Source organism: Raphanus sativus, chromosome 4 (assembly GCF_000801105.2).
Source record: "Raphanus sativus cultivar WK10039 chromosome 4, ASM80110v3, whole genome shotgun sequence".
NCBI classification, from domain to species: Eukaryota; Viridiplantae; Streptophyta; class Magnoliopsida; order Brassicales; family Brassicaceae; genus Raphanus; species Raphanus sativus.
The window spans coordinates 27,348,118-27,370,682 of record NC_079514.1 but is presented as its reverse complement, the minus strand read 5'-3'; the positions used below and the strand labels follow the sequence as shown (position 1 = coordinate 27,370,682).

At 39.1% G+C, this 22,565-nt stretch overlaps 3 protein-coding genes and 1 long non-coding RNA gene across 4 annotated transcripts; 2 read left to right on the top strand and 2 right to left on the bottom strand.

Moving 5' to 3' along the window:
• The first annotated feature begins 100 nt into the window (after positions 1 to 100).
• LOC130511254 (uncharacterized) lies at positions 101 to 1,385 on the top strand. The gene is made up of 2 exons (XM_057008163.1): positions 101 to 1,101; positions 1,229 to 1,385. Exons 1-2 carry the CDS (start codon positions 101 to 103, stop codon positions 1,383 to 1,385), a joined length of 1,158 nt encoding a protein of 385 aa, XP_056864143.1.
• A 1,244-nt stretch (positions 1,386 to 2,629) lies between these two features.
• Positions 2,630 to 3,452, bottom strand: LOC130510999 (uncharacterized). The gene is made up of 3 exons (XR_008944782.1): positions 3,354 to 3,452; positions 2,818 to 3,267; positions 2,630 to 2,720 (listed from the first exon to the last, which is right to left on the bottom strand). It is a non-coding gene; the product is annotated as an uncharacterized LOC130510999 (long non-coding RNA).
• Positions 3,453 to 12,403: 8,951 nt separating this feature from the next.
• Positions 12,404 to 14,030, top strand: LOC130511253 (uncharacterized). The gene is made up of 6 exons (XM_057008162.1): positions 12,404 to 12,779; positions 12,847 to 13,041; positions 13,111 to 13,202; positions 13,293 to 13,628; positions 13,726 to 13,773; positions 13,854 to 14,030. Exons 1-6 carry the CDS (start codon positions 12,404 to 12,406, stop codon positions 14,028 to 14,030), a joined length of 1,224 nt encoding a protein of 407 aa, XP_056864142.1.
• A 5,870-nt stretch (positions 14,031 to 19,900) lies between these two features.
• LOC108829460 (uncharacterized) lies at positions 19,901 to 20,522 on the bottom strand. Its single transcript, XM_018603112.2, has one exon. The coding sequence runs from the start codon at positions 20,520 to 20,522 to the stop codon at positions 19,929 to 19,931; it is 594 nt and encodes a 197-aa protein (XP_018458614.1). The 3' UTR covers positions 19,901 to 19,928.
• Positions 20,523 to 22,565: the final 2,043 nt, after the last annotated feature.

The window sequence follows — 22,565 nt, the reverse complement described above, 5'->3', positions numbered from 1 at the left end:
GATTTCATATTCAAAGGCTTGAAGGTGTCAAGAGCATGCCCAAGATCTGGCTAGGGGTACTCCTGATGACAGTTTTGAAGCTTTGCCCAGCTGGTTTCACATGTTTAAAGAGAAGAATCCAGGTTCAGTGACTTTTATTGAAGTTGATTCTGTGGGGAAATTCAAATATGCATTTTTGTCGTTTGGTCCAACTATCAGAGGGTTTAAGCTGATGAGGAAGGTACTTTCTATTGATGGTGCACATCTGAAATCAAAGTATAAAGGAACTCTACTTGCTGCGACAACACAAGATGGTAATTTTCACTTGTATCCTATAGCTTTTGCTATAGTTGATTCTGAGAATGAGGCCTCATGGAGTTGGTTTATGACGTGTATGAAAACCATCATTCCTGACGAGGAGGATCTGGTTTTTATCTCTGATCGTGCAGCCTCTATTGAAAAAGCTCTCTTACAACATTATCCTCTTGCTCACCATGGTATTTGCATCTTCCATTTTGAAAAGAATGTCCTGGACAAGTTTAAGAGTACAACACTTATCCCATTGATTGTTGAGGCTGCGTATGCTTACACCAAGGGAGATTTCCATTATTTGTTTGATGAAATTGAGGCGTCAGACCCTGAAGTAGCTGAGTATCTTCGTAAAGCGGACTTCAAAAAGTGGTCGCGAGCTTATTCTCTTGCCAATCGCTACAACATGATGACATCAAACTTGGCGGAATCAATTAACTCTTTGCTGAAAGAGAGTCGTGAGTATCCAATAGTTTGTCTTTTTGACACTATTAGGATGATCATGACGAGGTGGTTCACTGAACGTCGTGAGGAAGGAACTCGTCATATCCACCTCTCCACATTCAAAGTAGGGGAAAAGATGAAGGAGTTATATAATCTTAAGTCTCGCTGGCTTGAGGTTTCCAAAATCAATGATTTAGAGTATGAGGTTAAGGGAGATACAAGAGATCAAGTGGTGAATTTTCAAAACATGCATTGTTCATGCTTGGTGTTTGATGTCGAGAAGTTTCCTTGTGCTCATGCTATTACCGCTGCAAAAGCTGGAAATAAACATGAAAATGATTATGTCGATGATTTTTTCTCCAATGAAAGGTGCGTTCTCTCAGTCATGTTTATAAATGTTTATAAAGGTTACCGGATTTATAGTGTTTTATAAACACTATTCTTTAACACTTGTTTTACATTTTTTCCTTCTTGGTTGTATCTTTGAGCTAATTAGGTATAAGCAAGCATATTCAGAAATTATATATCGTGTTGGTGATAAAGCATATTGGGATATTCCCTCAGATGTAGCAAAATTTGTTTGTCGCCCTCCATCTACTCGCTTTCCTAGTGGCAGAAGGAAGAAAAAAAGAATTCCAAGTTCGTGGGAGTAATGGAAAATACCGTTCCAAATCCCAATCAACACCCAAAGGTTACAAATGCACAGATGTGGGCAGCAAGGACACAACAAGAGTACATGTGTTGAGCCAATTGGATAACAAGAGTCTTTTATCAAAACTTGTCTTCATTTGATTATTTTATATGATGTTATAACAATTTGAATCTCATATCTTCTGAACCTTTTATTATTACTTTCATCATTTTATAGTATGCTTTACAGAATTTATAAGTGTTTCTAAAAGTTTTACGTTACTAAAAAATTGTGTGGTCATGTTAATCAACTATTTTTTATAAGACCCTTATAAATTTTAGAGTTGAAATTTATTGCAGAATTTATATGTTTCTAAGATACTTGATGTCATTGGCTCAGCTAACCAATGTGAATATAGATCTTCTAAGAAGTACAAACCAGAAGATGTTCTTTCAGCAAAGACATTAAAAAAGATAACACTATTTCAAAAGGGAACAAAAGATAGCACTAAAAACTGAACGAGCTTCATTTCTTCAAATTCACCATGGAATCTTTCCCAGCTTGTGTCTTTTGTTTTTCCGAGATGGAGGTGCCTGCAACAGCTCTCTTTATAAACAAAAAATAAGAGAAATCAATAATGATTTTTGGAAGTAGCCAATGAAACTCAAAAGAACATTTTATAAGACGTTATAAAGAGATTTATTTTACCTTTGTTCCTGCTGGTCTTCCTGGTTTATTATTCTTTTCACCTTTCTCCGGCTTCTCGGCTTCATCATCTGCTTCCACTTGTTGTTTTTTCTCCTCATTTGTTTTGCCCTATTTCAAAAGAAAAAAGCTATAAACAAAAACTTCATTGCAAAGTTATTTTATAAGACGTTATAAAGAGAGTTATTTTACCCTTATTCCTGCTGGTCTTCCTCGTTTCTTCTGTTTAACTTGCACCGGCTTCTGGGCTTCATCATCTGCTTCCACTTGCTGTTTTTTCTCCTCATTTGTTTTGCCCTATTACAAAAGAAAAAAGATATAAACAAAAACTTCATTGGAAAGCTATTTTATAAGACGTTATAAAGAGAGTTATTTTACCCTTATTCCTGCTGGTCTTCCTCGTTTCTTCTGTTTAACTTGCACCGGCTTCTGGGCTTCATCATCTGCTTCCACTTGCTGTTTTTTCTCCTCATTTGTTTTGCCCTATTACAAAAGAAAAAAGATATAAACAAAAACTTCATTGGAAAGCTATTTTATAAGACGTTATAAAGAGATTTATTTACCTTTTTCCTGCTGGTCTTCCTCGTTTCTTCTGTTCAACTTGCACCGGCTTCTGGGCTTCATCATCAACTTGTTCTTCTTCTTCTTGTTCCTATTTCCAAGAAAAAACAATAACATGTTTATCAAATTCTAATTTGTTATGTGTATTGGTAAGTTAATCTACTTTGTTGCTGTCTTATTGTTCACACCTTGAGGGTGAGATCTTCCAATACACCTTCTATAACATCATCAGCAGAAACATCCGTAGGTTGTATCTTTTGTTTTTTGGATTTGGAGGTGCTAGCATCGTCGATAGGTTCCTCATCGGTGTTCCTCTATTTAACAAAAAGCAGTAACCCAAAACACATTCATTCTGAACCACATTGTAAATAGATCTTATAAAAGTTGTTACCTTTTTCTCTTTTCTTGGTTTCTTATTCTTAACTTCCTTGCAAATGTTGGTTGTATCTTCATTTACTTCTTCAACCTCTTCCATCCGATCCTATTTTTTTAAAAAAGAATTTTTAGTGTCTTTAGATAATTTTATAAACCTTTGTAAACAGATTTTAAATATTTCGTACCTTCTTTCTTTTTCCTTGCTTCTTCTCTATAACTTGCTCGGGCTCTTTGGATGTATCTTCATTTACTTCTTCATCCTTCTGTTTTGATAAGAAAAGTTATAAAAGAGATTTACTTAACACTTGAAAAGATTTTTCAAGTCATAAAAGTTTATTAATAAGCTTACTTCATCGTCTTTGGAGGTTTCACTTTCTTCACCACTGTCAGCAACTTGCTCGGGCTCTTTGGATGCATCTTCATTTACTTCTTCATCCTTCTGTTTTGATAAGAAAAGTTACAAAAGAGATTTACTTAACACTTGAAAAGACTTTTCAACTCATAAAAGTTTATTAATAAGCTTACTTCATTGTCTTTGGAGGTTTCACTTTCTTCACCACTGTCAGCAACTTTCTCGGGCTCTTTGGATGCATCTTCATTTACTTCTTCATCCTTCTGTTTTGATAAGAAAAGTTACAAAAGAGATTTACCTAACACTTGAAAAGACTTTTCAACTCATAAAAGTTTATTAATAAGCTTACTTCATTGTCTTTGGAGGTTTCACTTCTTTCACCACTGATAGCAGGATGTGCTTGACTATGATAGATCTAGATATCCACTACGACCCTGTCAAGCTTGACAAACCACCAGCCAAATTAGTGGTAAAGGAAGATGATACTGGTATCATCGCAGTTTGTCATTGTGAAGTTGAGTACGAGACAGAGTACTCGGGATCGATCGACAGTACTTTGACGTCATCGATCGACACATTCAAGTCAGAGGAGATCGACAACAACAATGGATCATCGATCGACAGAGACCCACCGGATGATGAACTCGATCTACCAGATCATTGCTACCCGAATTTCGCCATCCCACCCAACCGAAAGGAAGTTGATTACTCAATAAGGAGTTGGGCAGATAGCGGATTTCATGAGAGTTTTGCAGTAGACATAGCCACCTCTTCCCACAGTGGAGACCATAGTGAAGAATATGATGAAAACTATTGGGAAGAGAGAGCTTGGGAAATCTACTTGGAGAATGACAGATTTGCACCACAATCGACCGAAATCAAACGCCCACCATCGATCGATTATCTACTTCATCCAGCAAAACGACATCGTCCATCGATCGACATTGCCAGTATAATATCGATCGATAATAACACGGACGACTTAAAGGACAAAATCGGAATTTCACCGATTAGGGCAACACATGGGTATAAAAGGTTGACAACTCAAGCCACGAAAATTCAAAACTTTTCACCTTCTACCCAGCAGCTTCCAGCATTCAGAGATTCATCAATGGAAGATTGCAATAACATGATCAATCGATCCAACCGTGCAGCTAGACGTGCACCATCGACCGCCACCAACACACACCCATCGATCAACACCATCAACAGAGCCCAACCGAGATCACATGAACCTTATGATATCAGGAACGTTTCACTAACACCTGATGAATTTGGAATTTTCAGGGACACATATGGCTATGCAAGAGCTATGGATGGAAGAGTTCTGCACATAACCAGAGAGGACATAGCAGACATCCTCCAAGTTGCCAATGGACCAGAAAACCTGTTCACACAGCAACGTAGCCATCCAAACATCCTACAACACGTCCAGGACAACCACAACACCAACACAAGGGAGGATTCAGTTCCTCAACCCTTCGGTCAACCTCGACATTCACAATCGATCGACATCGTTTCAACACCGTCGATCGACGGCGGATATCCAGGATCGATAGACAGACCAAGAGTCCGATCGCCCGACAGACGACTGGAGTTTGGACGACGGGCCTTCAATACCGATGGATCCAGGAGATTCAAGTGGGAAGCTAAGGATGAATATGGTGTCTATAGAGACGAGTTTGGCTATGCTAGAGGAGTTGATGGTGAGATCATCCATGTTACCAAGGAGCAAGTAAAGAGACTTTTGGATAAAGCATCCCTTTTTCACAAAGGTTGCTTACAACTTCCAACACACACACGCCCCTACCTTGCATACACACCACCACCAATGCCCTACAAAAGAGAGGAGGTGGATGATATGGTGACTGATGTATGGAGAGCTCAGGCGCACCTTGAGGCAAACATGCGCACATTGGTGGAAGACACTTTCCAGCCTTTGGATGTCAGTTACAAAGACTTCCAGAATGATATGGCTGAGATAAGAGTGGAGCTTGGAAACATATTGACCACGCTTGAGAAGGAGGCTACGCCACCAGTATCGACCGACAGAGTACATGTACCATCGATCGACATCGGCAAGACTACATCCATGGACCGACCAGAACGTTCATCACCTAAGAAAGATGAATGGGAGGTTGCTTACATCAATACACGGATTGGAGACGTCTACAGCCCTCTCATCAACAATGTTGAATGGTTAAGCAAGAGGATCGATCTTCTACAGAAAGAGTTGGATACAATTCGCCAGAATGACCAAGCTCAGAATGCTACTTTTCCATCGATCGACACACATCCTTCGTTGTCGATCGACACGAGCTTCGCAGAACTGGAAGATAGGATGAAATCGTACGAAGAGAAGCATGATCTTCTAAGTTCGCCTATCATGCGATACCTGGATACGCTTTCACGACAGCTAGACAAGCTAGAAAGAGATATGAGCATCATTAAGGCTTATATTGATCTACGTGATAGCAATGAAGCATCGATCGACAGGCCTCGACCAACATCGATCGACACCGAACCACCACCCGCGAAGAGAGCTTGCACCACAGCAGAAGTTGATGAGATCAAACATAAGCTGTACGTAGCCATGAATTCTATGGAGGAGAGACTCATAGAAAGAAGTGATAGCATTGAGGAGACTCTCAATGAAAGAGTGACCAACCTTTGCAGAGCTACTGGTCTCTTGAAGAATGAGATACGCACTATGCACAGCAATCTTGAGTACCAAGGCCAACGTTCAGAATCGATCGACAAATCTGACACAGAGTCGATCGACAGTGATCCCAGCGAAGCGACCGACATACCTATTGTAGCATCGATGGATACCCCCGCTTTGGCAGATAAGGATCAACAGATTCAGAACCAGCAAGCCAAAGACCAACATGCAGATCTACCTGAGCATTCTAGATTTCACTTCTATCAGCATCAGTTAGACACAGAAGATTTGGTCAGAAGGTTGCAAGTCATCAAAGCCGATTTAGGAAAAATATCTCCTAGATGGACAAGATCAGGTGATGCCACAAGAAGCTTCACTGATGCTGAGTCCAAAGATGAGGAAAGTGTTTGCCCACCAGCGAACAAAAACCCTCACTGCACCCCATGAGTCACTCACTTACCACAGTCAAGTTAAATGACTATAACCAAACGCTGAGTGGGAGGCAACCCACTATTAGGTTTTCTTTTTCTTTATTTTATTTTTATTTTTTAATTTTAATTTTTGCTTTTATTTTTTTCGACTTTATTTCGCAGTTTTTATTGGATCCAAGTAGAATGATAATTCCATCGACCGACATTCACCATTCATATCGCTCGACACCACACGACCATTACTAACGATCGACGTATACCACTACGAATCGATCGACATCTTGTCGATCAGGTTTATTCATTCTAACTTGTTATATTTATTATGTTTTATTTTATTTACCTCACCACCGGATGTTACACTGTGACAGTGTAATTTAAGTCTGGGGGGGAGAGTTTACTAATATGTGTTTTTATTTTGGTTTTTATTTAAATTGGTTTTCAAAATTATTTTCGCATAAGTATTAAATAGGAACATTTATATGGATTTATATTTGATTGTCTAACCACTCTTTAGCACCATTCTAGATTACTGATTGCAGATAGTACTAAAGATGCTAAAGTGGATCAACTTGCTATCTATATTCACTAGCTAAGATTGTTTGAAGGAACCAAAGCTGACCTCCAACACTAATACTGACTTATTTGCTTGTCTTGGGGCTTGGATATCACTGGATCGGAATCCTCCTACAAGTCTGGAAGGTAAAAAAGCCTGTGTGTTTCTGGTTCCCTTCCTTCGCTCTCTTCGGCATCTCGAGATCTAAGTTTATGTTATAAAAGATTGAAATGATTTCTTGAGAAGCAGAGGGATAGGAGTGTCTCCTGCGACCCCATTATTCTAAATCTCAAGGATGATCACACATTGTAGAAACGAGGGGTAGGAGTGATTCCAGTGATTCCTGCGACCCCAATATTCGCTACACTTTGTCAAAAATGTATGAGTTACAACGCAAATGTCAATGAGATGGACTATATGACCTATGTGGCATCGAAACCTGTTGAAATTGAAACTAATAAGAGATTCAGTGAAGAGAGAAGAGGGGAGAAAGGAATCAGAGAAGACTACATGTGTGTTCAGATACTTGTTTGAGTTGAATCCATGTGTTCTTTGATCGATACTCCCAAGGTAAAGCCTGCACTTTATTTTATGTTAAGAAATGAGGTTAGTAGAGGGGAATGTCAGATGAGAATTGCTATGTTGTTGACTAGATGAGTTTAGTTGCTAAGCTAGGATAAGGCATGATGAACTTCTGTGATTAGGATGTTTAGACATGAATTGCAAACCCATAGAGTGATGACTTCAATATATTGAATCCTTGAGTCCTGCTATTTCCAAACCTTTTCCAAAGACTACTGTTTTTGCTTGAGGACAAGCAAAGGAGTAAGTCTGGGGGAGTTGATATACCATGGATTTCACCCGTTTTTAACCATGGTATACTAGTATTTTATTATATATTTAATCTGTTTTCTAGCCTGTTAGGTATGTTTTCAGGTTCAGGAGCATTTTGTGAGAAAGTGATGTTTTTGGAGCATTTTGGAGTACAAGAGATGATACACCCGAGTTGACCATTCAAGACTAAGTCGGAAGTCAACATTGCGATTACAATCGATCGATATTCATCCTGAGTTGTCGATCGATGTAGCTGAGAAGATCCGCGTACTAGAAGATTATAATCGATCGATACACATTTAGTGTTGTCGATCGATATCGAGGACGAAATGGTTTAGCCGACTACTTCACCAAGACTTCACCAAATTACGAGATTGCCCCTGACGAGTTTTTAACCTAATGGAAATGCTTAAATACTCCTGCTAAGTGCTTTTGACGAAAAGTTGAGAACAACAGGTAATTTTCGGGAAATGCAAAACGAAAACCCTTTGAAGCTTGAAGCTTTTTACAACCAAAGCAGAGAGTGTGAGAGAGAGACTAGAGTTTTATTTGTTTGAGAGAGATTGGAGAGATTTCTCATCTCCTTTTGTATTTCTACTTTATTCTATCTATGCAATTCTTTCATCTATCTATTGTTATGAATTGCTTAGCTATATCTGAGTAGTCTACTTGTTAGATCTAGGGTTTAAATAGGTTTGAGGGATTAGCCCCAAGCTATAATTGCTAAGTTGTGATACTCATCAAATGGATTGTACCCTATGCTTGTTTTAGAGTAGCTAACTAGAACATAGATCACTAGGATCTTAGATTATCTTGAATTATCCATTTGAGCGATGCATGTTTCCCGTTGAGAAGAACGACAGTTCCTCCTTGAGACCTCGCGGTCATATTCGGTTCGCGCCTAGGCAGATCTAGAAGCCGTCGATCGATACCCTACTGGTAAATCGATCGGCGCCGCGAAAGGTGTATCGCTCGATATCTCAAAAGGATATCGACCGACTCTTTTTCTGTGTCATCATGCGAAAGGTGTGGCCAGAGATCTAGATATTTTAACCAGTGATTCATTCACATATGTTAAGCGGCTGAGATCTATAGTATCATGCAAGAAACTTATTAAGGCATTTATAGAGATTATAAACAACCCTTCATATTGTTAGTTAGAGCAACTGCCTTACTCATTTAGGAATTGTTATTTTCATTTCTTTCATATAAACCAACCTTGCCTAGGATTGATTAGTAGATTTTATTTAATTGGTTCCCTAGCTCCTCGTGATTCGATCCCTAAGTACTACAGCTGTACCTCTTATTTGAGAGAGTAAGCTCTACTGGGTAATTTGAGCACTATCACATATGCGGTGTGATAATCATTGTCCTCGATGTGGGGCAGAAGATGAGACCATTAATCATGCTTTATTTGAATGTCCTCCCTCAATTCAGACATGGGCACACGCCACGACTTTGACCCCGCCAGAAATCTTCCCGAGTGAGAGCCAATTTTCGAATATGGATTACTTATTCTGGAGAAAAATGATATAGAAGATCATGAACTGGATAAGGATCCATATCCGTGGATATTGTGGTACATTTGGAAGGGAATGAATGACAAACTCTTTAGAAGAATTGGCAGGGATCCTTTAGAAACTGTCAGACATGCAGAATCTGAATGCCATGCTTGGTATGCAGCAAATCGTAAAGATGATAATCCAACAATAGTACAACCTTTCATACGGACGAACATAGAAATGTGTTTGTGTGATGGTTCCTGGAAACATGACGCACTCTTCAGTGGTTATGGTTGGATATGGAAAACTGCAGACGGTGAGACTCAACTAATGGGAGCTAGGAATCAAGATAGGAGATTATCACCACTACATTCAGAACTGGAAGCTTTATCATGGGCGATGGAATGTATGCCACAATACTCATCATGCCAATCATTTGGAACAGACAGCAAGGAACTCGTCTCGATGATCAAAAATCCAGAAGCATGGCCGAGCTTTTCTACGGAACTGAAGGAACTAATGAAGTTGAAGAGTAGATTCCATGAGTTTACGATTTCTTTTATTCCTCGCATTGAAAATGTAATGTCTGATTCACTAGCTAAGATAGCGAGATCCTTTCATAGGAGTCTGTACTACATTGGTTGTTCTGTTCCGGTCTGTTTCCCCAGACCACCTCAAGCTTGAGTAATAGAACAACATTTCGAGAGAAAAAAAAACTTACGGTGATCCATTTTAACAATTATAAACTTAGTGCGACCCTCCAAAAAAAACACTCTTAAAGGAATTAATCGTCAAAGTGGATCGCGGGTAAGTTTTTAATTTGGATTTTGGGTCGGGCATAGTTTTTATTTGTTGGATGGGTCACCTGTGTTCTCGACCCATCGCAAGTCTTCCAAAGAATACGATGTGCACCCTACTCCACCATATGAATAACGCTAATGGAACAGAGACTTGCATGTGAGAGACTGTCCCGATTTCCGATAGAGACGACCATTAACTTCATCTCATGACCTGTAATTGCCGGTTAACCACCGCGGTAATTAAACGACTCTCTCTCTCTTTCTCTCTCTCTTCCGACGATCTCGTTACTCTAAAAACCTAAATGAAGCGAGTGTTCTTTCAGAGTTCTTTTCTCGCCGCCAATTCAGCTCCTGTTAGCTTTGTTTCATCTGCCAGAGCTCCCAATCGACTTATTTTCTGCCGATATGGTTAAGTAATCAAAGAAACCTAACACGATGGCCCGTCGTCGGACGAGATCTGCGGCGAAGAACACCAAACAGTCCCTCACTACGAAACAGAAACGGTACCCAGGTTTGTCTTCTGATTTATTTATTTGATTCTCATGTACTCCGGTGGACCGACGAGGGGCGGTTCTGTCTCCGCCTCTTCTTTGCATGTCGGACTCGATCCAAAAACACTTCTTTTTATGGTCATATTTACGCATTCTTGCAACTTGCTATATTTTTCCATTTTGTTTTTTAATTCTCGCCTCGATTATTACTTCGAAAATAATTATTCTGTTTTGTAGTTTCTGAGTCCGACGAGGGTAAAAATGGATCGTCGAGAGATTCGACCGCAGAGGGATCTTCGCCAGTACATGTCCTAGGTGGGGAGGTCGGTTCTTCGTCGTCGAGATTTCCTACAAGACCTTTTGCGGTCAATTATTACCCAACTGCTTTGCGTCTCAATATTTACTCGAAGGCCAACCTCATCGGTGCTATAGCGTCTTGCCTCCGGGGTACGCCGGACATGGACATTTTGCTGGAGTCTCAGTTTGGCAGGCTGTGTCAGTTACCTGTCGCCAGATGTCACAACTCTACCAAGCTCCTTGGCTGCCTCCTGTGCCGCCAGCTTGTTACTAATCGTAGGTTCGAACCTCGGTTTACCTTCGGTACGCATCCTCTTCGTTTCTCACTTGATGAATTCCACGCCGTTACTGGCTTTTCGGAGCATTCAATGTTCAAGATTCTGAAACTGATGAAGCTCCAGGTTCTACGATGTGGAACCAACTATTTGATACAACACTTGGTGACATTACAGTGGCTCACGTACTTGAGATGCTGCGCAATCCGTTTCTGGCTCCCTGGAAACGAGTTCGTTTGTCTCTCATAGCCTTGGTGGACGGGGTTGTCTGTTGCAATAACAAAAGCCTCAAACTCAACCCGAAATATGTTGAGCTGCTGGTGAAGTTGATACATTCTTGGCATATCAATGGGGTAGAGCATCGTACTTGGCGACCTTACAGCGTTTTTACCTCCCCTCATGGTCTTAGTAAAAGATCCGCTGCAAGCAATGCGGGTCCATTTATCTCAGCAGACAACTGCTTGCTATGGCTTTCCACTAGCTCCCCAGTTGCTTGCTTTTCAAGCTCTTCCTGGGCTGTTGGCTAAAATTCCCCCAGCACACATAACCGCAATTTTTTTGAAGGACCCTACAGATTGCGCGAACACAGTTACTATCCTCACCGTACATGAAATTCTTGACGTCGAAGCAGATCCAAATGTAAGTTTATTCTCAATTCTGTTGTAAGCTCATTCTTCCTTTAAAAAAACGCCAGGCTTTTAGATTTTGGAAGTTTAATTATTCCATTGTTTTTGTTCCAATAGTTAGCCGTACACTTGGAACTAATTCCTGAAGCTGAACGACACATGTGGTTGGAGGAGGTCGAAGATCACCATGTAACTCATTTGGTTGAGATGATGCATAGTGGACAAGCATTTAAACTCGAAGAATTCCCTGGTGGAGACAGGTCATTTGCCCCTGCTCATATTGATAGTTAGCGGTTTTAATTGTGGTAACCTCCTCGGGAACCGTCATATTTTTCCTATTTGTTTAGCAAGTTTTTTTTGGAGTGGATTCATCTTCTTCTCCATCTCGATTTCTCTTTTCTACAACTTTTTTTATCTCTGCTCGCATCTTATGGCACCGAAAAGTAAACGCGGCCCGCTCAACGGAGACGAACTCGAAATAATTCAAGTTTTTTGGGGAGTTCCTTACGCTGCCATTGTCGAGCTTCCCCATAGGGATACCCCGGAGAACGTAAAGCCGGGGACTACAGAGCCTTCATGGCTCACTTCTGCGATGCTCATTTGTCATTTCCTATTCCTTCATTCCTCCTGGAGATTTTGGTTGAACTCGAGATGGTGTTTACTCAGATTAGTCCGAATTTCTGGCGTTATGTCTTGACTACATTCCTCCGAGCCAGAGAGGAAGGTCTGGAATTTGGTCTAGCGGAGATGAGGCAACTTTATACCATAAAGCAGAGTAGCGGTTTCTCGGGAACAATACTCCTTGCTCCGCGCGAAGGTCGTTCTGTTATCAGTGGTGTTCCTAACAAAGACGTTTTTTGGATGGACAAATTTTTTGTCTTCAAGGTCAAACCGGCGACGTTCGGAGACTTCGATTTTTCTTGGATCCCGAAGAAATGGAACGAGAGAGTTGGTAAGTGATTTCTTTATTTTCTTTTAGTATATTTATTCGTTGTATTTTGACCTTCGTTTCCTCTCAGAGCTGTTCGGCTGTGCCAGTATGACCCCGAAGTTGCAAGGGTTAATCGCGGCGTTTCGCCCGGGTGAGTGTGATTGGTCTAGTTTCACTCCGGAGCGGATTCGAGCTGCTTATGCTTTGCCTCCAGGCCTTAATCGCGCTGCTCCTATATTGCTCGCGGAACCAGTTCGTCCTCAAAAAGATCGGAAAGGGAAAGGTAAGTTATTCATTTGTTAATTTTATGGCTTCGTGATCTTGATGTGTTGCTGTAGCTTGTTTTTTTCAGGGGTAAAGAGGGCGGAGCCTCTTGCGGAGCCTTCTGATGCTCTTTCGGACTCTGAACCTTTGAAGCGAGTTCGAAGAAAACCGGACAAACGGGTACTCCGGTCGAGTTCTCAGGCCTAGTCTCCGATCGTTGTGGCTAGGCCGGTGTCGATAGTCGCTCCGGTTCATGGGGACCAATCGGAGTTTCAAGCCCCATATGAGTCGGGTGCTGGCGGAGAAACTGCTTCTGAAGCTCAACGAATTCGTCGTCGGGCTATAGCGGAGGCCCTTTTGAGAGAACTCAGCATATCGAGCTCGGAACCTCCTTATGCGAAGCGAGATTCGGGCGAGGGTACTTCTCGGTTTAACCTGATAAAACTTCCTCTGGATTGTCAAGGCGGCTCTTCGATGGCGTTCTCGTATGACAACGACGCTCCAATTCTCGAGAACACTGAGCAGCTCGCGTTGATCTGGCGAAAAATAAGGACTCTTAAGTGCGAGCTCCCTCCTTTGGAACAGATGCGAGGTCGTGAGGCTTACGTTCAAATGGCCGTTGCGAATGCTAAGTAAAGGCGTGTGAAATAGTTTTTTGTTTTTAAGATTCTGAGATAATCATTCTAATCTCCTTCATTCTCAGGCTATGGAGGCCAGTAACGAGTATGCTGCTTTGATGGAGGAATTGTTGGCAAATTTCCCGAGTCGGGAAGAGCTCGACGGCCAGCTTACTTTGATTCAGCAGTTGCGATCGAAGTTGAGTGCATGCAGGCAAGCGAGCAGCAGCGAGTGAAGGAGGTCGAAGACTTGAAGGTGTATTTGACGACTAGTGAAGCAGAGAAGGTCGCACTTGAGGGGGACCTTGATTCTTTGAAGGAGAAGTTCAAACGTGAGGCCGAGGGTCGAGAGAAAGCGGCTCGAAGGAGCGACGCGCTGCTTGTCGGCTGATTGCCAAGGATTACGATGCTGCCCTGGATAAGGCAAGAGAAACTCTTCGGAGAAGGAAGGCAGAGAGTGCCGCGGAGTCTTAACATAGTACGGGGAAGGCGGCTTCGAACTCGAGGAGGAGTTGGAGCGCCTTAAAGGCATGTAGACGCCCGGTGGAGATCGACTATGGCCTGGCTGTGGTGTCGGATTACTCCCTTAGGGGTCTCGATCTCCATCAGGTCTCCCGGGATTCGGTCAATCAAGGTCGCTCCGTAAATTGAGCAACGTCAACCCGTTCGATGTCTTTTATATTCTCTATTATTTAAAGACCTTGTTGTTGTTTGCTTTGTTTTTTTTGTTTTGTTATTTTTCTTTGTGTGTGTTTGTCGTTGTTGAAGAAAATTTTATATGTTTTCAACGGATTAATGGATGATACATTTAATCACGGGTTTGTATATTTTTTGCTTGAGCATGCGTTTTGTATCTTTCTAGATATTTAGTGAAGCGGAAACTGATCAGGAATTTGCTTTGTTGGCGTTCTTGTGATGGAACGATGTTGTGTTAGGAGATTGTTTGGTTGTTTGGGTTGCGCTCGATGTCGAGCTGCCTACGTACCCTTTTGTCGCGGGATCGACATTTAGGTCGCATGATGCGACGCTGATGTCGATGCCTGGCATATCAGCAGCAGACCATGCGAATGTATTAATATTATTTCTCAGGAAAATTATTAAGTCGTCCTTGATCTTTGGTTGGAGATGGCGTCCAATGCTAACGCATTTCTCTGGTTACTGCGGATCTAAGGAAACAGTACATGCGATATCCTTCTCGGGGTCTCTTGTTGAGGGATCTCGCACCACTGGTTGGTTCGGTCCTTGTGGAAATATCTTGCGGTATTCTACCATGTAGCAAGATCGCGATTGCTTTTGGTTTCCGTAGATGGTCTTTTCCCCGGTTGGGGATATGAATTTTACACACTGGTGATAAATCGAGGGGACCGCCCTCATTCGATGGAGCCAAGGTCGTCCTAAGACGGCATCGAAAGGCGAGAGGTCGGGCATCACGGAAAATTCAGTTTCATGTTCGAGGTCGTATGGTTTAATGATGATCGCTATATTCCCTAATAGGGGTACTCTGCTTCCACCTCCGAAGCTGTAAAGGGGGGGGGGCGTATTTATTGACCGCCAGGTCGGGTCGATTGATTTTCTCAAGGGTGTCGTGCAATAGCAGGTTGGCTACGCACCCGGAGTCGGTGAGGACTTTTGAAAAAACTACGCCAGCGAGTTCTATCGTGATGATCAGAGCATCATCATGGGGCATATCGAGTTCGACATTCTCGTAAGGAGAGAAGGTTATCGCGCTTTTATTTGAGATCGTCTTTCCTAGTCGATGATCGCTTCCTACCTCGGGAAACGGAGCGAAGAGTACGGGATGTTTGGAGGTTGCGGATCTTTTTGATCTCGAGCTATTGAATCCTTGTCCTTGTCGGCTGGGATCCATGTTCACGCTTAGAAATCTTAGATCGGGTTCTTAGCAAGAATGTTTTTCGTTTATCTTCTCCACCGTTGGTGCCAAAATGTATAACCTAAAATCTACACTCAGTATTTTGTAGTGTTTGTAAAGTAAACTGGGGAATGACAAAAGATGTAGGCAACAATATCCTTAGAACACAACGATGTAATCGGAATTCAGTTGACAAAATGGACTTTTATTGATTAAGAGGTCAATTACAAGGAATAACAAAGAGATTGACTATTACAAAAGAGATCGATCAAGATCGGGATCTAAGACAAAGTAAGAAAGGTAAAAGTGTATAATGTGCTCTCTCTCTCTAGGGTTTTCGCTGTCCTTCACATGTTGATCTCTCTTTCCTTTTATAATCTCGACTCCGCTCTTCCCATAACCGTCTCAGCGATCTCCGTGTTCTTCATTGACTTCGTCATCGCATCGAGCTCCTCTCGCGGGCCTCTCCTTCACGGCCTGCTTTCTTGAAATAGGCCCATTAGCCTAATGGACCGAAATTGGGTCCAACACTCCTCTCTCATCATCTTCTCCCATCAATCCTCCTCTCTCATCACCTATTCAATCATCATCCCACGATCTATTAAACTTGCCGTCTGTCTCATGGATTCAACCTCACAACCTCTGCTCAAGTTCGGAAGCCACCATCACCATGACCCCTCGCCTCCTCCTCCTTGGTCTATCTTTTTCGTGTTCATCTTCTTTTCATTTTTTTATTCTCTAATAAAATCAATTGTTTTTGCTCACAGATCTGGAATACTGATAAAGGGTTAGCGCATACTGATAAAGTATTTGGTTTAATACTTTTAATTTGTAAATCATATTTTTATTGTAAACCAGTTTAATTATAAATCATTTTATTTAATAAAAAAAATTTAAATATATAAATGAGTTTAAATTTTAATTATGTTTTTAATTTTTTTTAATAGAAACAAAAATGAAAATTATATGCTATTAAATAATATTTAATTGCAGATAGAAAAACGCTATCATAGCGGAACAAAAGATAGCAGCGCAAAAAAACGCTATCTAAAGTGCTTGACTTATTATCACAGCGATGATACAGAGCTTCATAAACCGCTATCGTATTGACAGATAGCGTTTTTCGTCCGCTAATAAAAACCATTTTTTTGTAGTGTAAAAGACTGAGATTATAATAAATAGAATTTAAACTACTTTGACATAACATTAACTCGGCCAAGCTAGTGGAGGAGCTCAAAGAAAAAGCGGAAGGTTTGTACGCAGGCGATAATGCTACAACTGAAGAGATTGTTGCAGCATTGAAAGAACTCTCTGATACTCTTAAGGCAATTGGAATGTTCTGGAAACAAAAGAGTCGTGTGTTTTGTCTGAGAGAAGGTGATAAAAATACAAAAACATTTCACGCCTTAACAAATCAAAGAAGAGCAAGGAATAAAATCACCCAGTTACTCGATGCAAATGGCAATGTAGTTGAGGATGAAGAAGGATTAGTGGCCATTGCTACTAGCTACTTTAGACAGATCTTTGAATTATCTAATCCAGAGGACATTGAAGAGGCGCTGGCCCATGTTCCTACGACGATTACTGGGACAATGAATGATGATCTAACAGCACCGGTATCTGAATGGGAGGTCAAATAGGCACTTTTTCTATGCATCTAGAAAAGGCTCTTGGGCCAGATGGGATGACTGCGCTTTTCTATCAGAAATATTAGAATATAGTAAAGGAGGATTTAACTCTTATGGTTAATAATTTCCTTTTACATGGGACTATGGCGAATGGATTGAATGATACAAATATTTGTCTCATTCCAAAGACAACAAAGCCTAATGAAATGTCTCAGTGCAGACCCATTAGCCTGTGCAACGTCAGTTATAAGATAATCTCAAAGATCTTATGCCAGAGATTAAAGAAAGTCCTACCAGGACTGATATCGGAAACCCAGTCAGCCTTTGTTGCTGGAAGACAGATTTCAGATAACATTATGATCGCCCAGGAAATGTTCCATCCACTAAGAACTAAACCAAGCGGGCGCAACAAGAGAATGTCCATTAAGACGGACATGAGTAAAGCATATGATAGTATGGAATGGTTGTTTATCGAAGCTGTCATGCGGAAGATGGGCTTCTCAGAAATCTGGATAACCTGGATAATGCGATGTATCACATCGGTGAAATACAAGGTACTCATGAATGGACAGCCAAGAGGAAATATTGTTCCTGGAAAAGGCCTACGCCAAGGAGATCCTTTGTCTCCTTTCATTTTTATTCTATGCACGGAAGCGCTCGTTAGACTTCTCAATCATGCAGAGAACCATGGAAGATAAAAGGGATGCGCGTTACACGCGCGTGCCCCTCGGTATCCCACCTTTTCTTTGCTGATGATAGCATTTTCTTCTGAAAGGCGGAGTCCCGTGAATGTAAAGAAGTAATGAAAGTAGTCAGAATCTATGGTAAAGCTTCAAGCCAATGTATCAACTTTGATATATCGTCCTTACTCTTTGGTAAGAGGATTACTGCAAATACTAGACAAGAGATCAAAGATGCACTAGGAATACAGAATGAAGGAGGAATGGGAACTTACTTAGGTATCCCAGAAGACATCAGTGGCTCCAAGTGCAAACTTTTTGCATTCTTAAAGGATAACTTGATGCATAGAGTTAATGGATGGACATGTATATGGCTCTCAAAAGGCGGGAAGGAAGTACTGATTAAATCAATTTTGCTCGCCATGCTAACATACGTTATGTCTACTTTCCTGCTCCCGTTGGAGATATGTGAAAACCTAACGAGTGCCATTGCACAGTTCTGGTGGAGCTCCAATCCACCTAAAAGAGAGATACATTGGGCAAAACTGGAAGGCTAGGTATTGATAATTATTGTCCACGATGTGGAGAACCAGAAGAGTCTGTAACCCACGCTATTTTTGAATGCCCACCAGCTATACAAACCCAAATATCTTCCCACTACCGAGCATCTATGCGAATATGGATTGCCTGTTCTAGAGAAAAAATAATATTATCCAGCCAGAACTGGACATAGACCCATATCCCTGGCTAATATGGTACATCTGGAAGGCCAGAAATGATAAACTTCTCAGAGGGATAGACAGAGATCCTTTGGAGCTAGTTAGACATGCAGAAAGTGAATGCCAAGCATGATTCGATGCAAATGAGGCGGTGAATCCATTGGAACATGTAATCAATACAGAGGAACCCCAAGTCATAAGCTTGGAAAATATATGCTTGTTAGATGGATCCTGGATATTATCTGCTCAGTTTAGTGGATGTGGATGGGCATGGATGGACTCTAGAGAAAGAATTCAACTTATGGACACAAAGAATCTCACTCGACGTGAATCAGCCTTGCATTCGGAAGTAGAAGCACTGCGATCGGCGATGGAGAGTATGCTTTAGTATTCGTCATGCCAAAACTTTGGGACAGACTGTAAAGAGCTGATTGCAATGATGAAGGAACCTCAAGCCTGGCCAAGTTTTGCGATGGAATTGGAGAAGATAGAGACACTTTAGATATGCTTCCCGGAGTTCAGCCTCACTTATGTTCCACGAGAGCGAAATCAAGTTTCAGATTTTTTAGCTAAAACTGCTAGATCTTTCCATAGAGAGTTACATTTTGTTGGTTGTTCTATTCCGGTTTGGCTACCCAGTCTACTTCAAGTTTGAGTAATAGAATAGCCTTTTGACGTAAAAAAAAGACATTATAAGAAAAGCTTAACTAATTATCAGAATTCAATTCATATTCATACATCTCAAATATTATTATATATAGAAAGAAGAAGAGTCGCATAGCTTAATATGCAAATTAGCAAACATAGAAAACAAATAGATTTGCGAAATTTATTATATACACTACAAGTATTGATCATAATAACATAAATTATGATCATTTCAATATTAGTTCAAATAATATAAAGTTCGACTTGACGTGTACAAACTTTTTATATAATTAAAAGTAGTTAATCTTTTAAGTTAAAGAATTAGAATATTATCTTCACATCAAATTTTCTAAGAAATCAGCTAAATTTAATAAGATTCAAATCTAAAAATAAACTAACAAATAAACTGACATATAACCTTTACACACCAACATTATTAAAGCCTTAATATTTTAATACATTACTCCTGCAAAAACTCATAGAACACACTAAAAATAAGATACATTTTTATAATTTTGTACATAATACATTAATTATATTTCGTGCGTAGCACAGACGGATCCTACCCTAGTATATGAATAAATACAACTTTTATATCAAGTTCTCAAAACGCAGATATAAATACTACATAGTTCATAAAAGAAAAAAAAATACAGAGAACTTGTGACGTGCTAAAATTGCGGAATGATTACTTTACATCGAATCTTTTAGTCCCTTCGTAGTTGTAGAAAAAATGATTATGTATTAGGCGTTGATCTGAAACCTGGAACATTTGATGGATCCGATTGAAATATCGATTTCGATCAGATTATCGTCTTCAGACTCGGCTAATAGTTGGATACGCCCCAAATTTTGATGACCAGTCATAGTACTGAAGTGCTGGCCAACGTAGTGACCGCTTGGTAAGGAGAGCTCTATGAGGCTTTCCTCATCAGGAATTGTTCCGTCTTCTTCATCTTTATTTTTAACAATATCATAAGTGCTCGTAGATATTTCAATGTGCCGTAAAGTGTCTTGTTGACCAAGACTAAGATCCTTAGCTCGAAGCTTGGAGTCTTTCATAGAGTTTGGTTTTTGGATTGTGAGAGGGAAGAAGAAAGAGTAGAAGAAAAATGAGAAGAACAACACAGCAACTGAGGTAAGGATGATTTGCGAGAAATCAAGCCCTATGATGTGAAGAAGTGGTGGGGCGATAAAAGACAGCCATGAAACTGGTTTCTTAAAAAGTAATGAAATAAAACTCATTCCATTTTTCATTAGTTCGTTCTCAAGATTTATCTGATAGCAATTACTTTGCAGTTCCACCAAAAAGGAGAGAAAAAACAAGAGTTCAACCATATTATAATCGTCAGATGCAAACAACAACAAAGAAGAAAATTATATTTGATCAAAATATTTTTGAATAACAAAAAACCCTAGAAAAAGAAGGTAGGTTGATGAAAAAAGCAGGAAACAAAAAAAAAGTGATAGCTACGATCTGAATAACTCAAACGTTATACTTCAAAAAACGAAACGGGGAAAGGGTTTATAAATGGGAGATTAGAAAGAAGATTTGGCTACATTAACTAGAAAATCATAACATATTATTTTCTTTGCATAGAGATTTGTGGAGCAACAGCTCGATCCGTAACTAGCCTACCTGGCGAAGATTAGAAAGAAGATTGGGCTACATTTTTATTTTTATTTTTATTTTTATTTTTATTTTTATTTTAGGATGGGGCTACATTAACTAAAAAAGTGTATCATATTACTATTTTTCTTTGCATAGAGATTTGTGGAGCAACAGTTCAATCCCTAACTAGTCTACCTGGCGAGAAACTAGAATCCCAAGATTAATTAATCTCGATAACTTTTTTGCTCGCTCTTTGTAATATTATATACTCTTTCCTTTTTATAAAGTTACATATTCAAAAAAAAACTATTTCAAAAAAAATTATTTATGTACTAATTGCAAGCTTTAAAAAACTTAATTACATTTATTGTATTTTTACTTGCTTAAATTATGGAGAAAAGATAATCGCAAAAAATAAACATATATAAATGAGATTAAATATTTTTTATTAATATGTGTGAAAAATCTAAAATATGTAACATTCTGAAATAGATGGAGTATAAGGTAAGTAGAATTTGAATCTTCAATCAATATAAAGTATTTTTCTATTTTATTTGTTAACTAATTTTACAGAAAAAATATATGTTTGTGATTGTTAAATATATTGTTATTACAACTATGAAGAATTATACTGTTCATTATTTTATTTATGCCAAAAACAATTCGTGAATCATTCAAAACATTGTTATAGGTAAAAAAATGACAATTTTTAAAAAAATTAATACTACCTTAATTTTTATTAAGTATCATTTTAATTTTTTTATTTATTATAATTGTAATTTTACATTTTAATGCATATATTAAATAGTTTTTTCAGTATTTCTCTTTTTAAATTCATTAACTAAGAAAATTAATTAATTTTTATTAAATAAATTAGAATAAGTTTTAATAATTTATTAATTCATATACAAAACTTTAAATGAAACTTATTAAAAACCGAGATAATATTATTTTAATTGTGTAGTTATAATTTATATATTTTATATCAATTGAAATTTTAAACAAGTGATACCAGTCAACTTTGTTCTCAAAGTTTTCTTTTATGTTTTCTTTTTGACTATGTGTTTTCTGTTTTATAAAATTTATTTTTGTAGACTCATTTTTATTTTAGATTTTATTTTAGATTTTATTCGCACATATTAAAAATCACTTAATATTACATATTTTCTAAATAAAAATATTATTACATGTACACCTAACTACATTTCAATCAAGAAAAATATAGAATAGTATATAAAGATAATAAATTTTATTTATCAGCCTCTAATTTATTTATTCTTATTTACTTTGATATTTACCAATCACAACAATAGAGGCTGATAGATTGTCCCCTATCACAACCTTAGAGGCTGAGAGATTGTCTCCCAATTACGTGAATGTATTATATGTTGTATTGAAAGATGGTTTTATTGAACAACGCATTCTACGTTTTCTGTGTAACGAAAAAGACAAAACAGACTATTAGAGGCTGAGAAATTGTCCCCTAAAACTGGAACATGCTCAATTTTGGACGACAAACAGTGCAATTGATAAGTTCCGTACAAAATGCCGACACAAATTTGTAGCCCTTGGGTTTTTCTTTTCTTAACAAAGTTAAAAATTGCATACATTCAGTTCACGACTCCTCCATACATCATACATGTATGTGAAAGTCTATGGAAACACTTGAGATTATATGAACAACTTTTCTTTATTGCTTTAGAAATTTCTCAAAACTAATGTTTTCAATATTTTCACTTATATCTTATAAAACAAATCTCCATTGGATA

What these genes read in the sequence shown, in the direction of transcription:
- LOC130511254 (XM_057008163.1), top strand. Translation starts at nt 101, where the DNA reads ATGTTTAAAGAGAAGAATCCAGGTTCAGTGACTTTTATTGAAGTTGAT. An exon ending in GATTTTTTCTCCAATGAAAG is followed by an intron (nt 1,102 to 1,228) that starts GTGCGTTCTCTC and finishes TGAGCTAATTAG; the next exon opens with GTATAAGCAAGCATATTCAG.
- LOC130511253 (XM_057008162.1), top strand. Translation starts at nt 12,404, where the DNA reads ATGGCTCACTTCTGCGATGCTCATTTGTCATTTCCTATTCCTTCATTC. An exon ending in GAAATGGAACGAGAGAGTTG is followed by an intron (nt 12,780 to 12,846) that starts GTAAGTGATTTC and finishes GTTTCCTCTCAG; the next exon opens with AGCTGTTCGGCTGTGCCAGT. An exon ending in AAAAGATCGGAAAGGGAAAG is followed by an intron (nt 13,042 to 13,110) that starts GTAAGTTATTCA and finishes TGTTTTTTTCAG; the next exon opens with GGGTAAAGAGGGCGGAGCCT.
- LOC108829460 (XM_018603112.2), bottom strand. Translation starts at nt 20,522, where the DNA reads ATGGTTGAACTCTTGTTTTTTCTCTCCTTTTTGGTGGAACTGCAAAGT.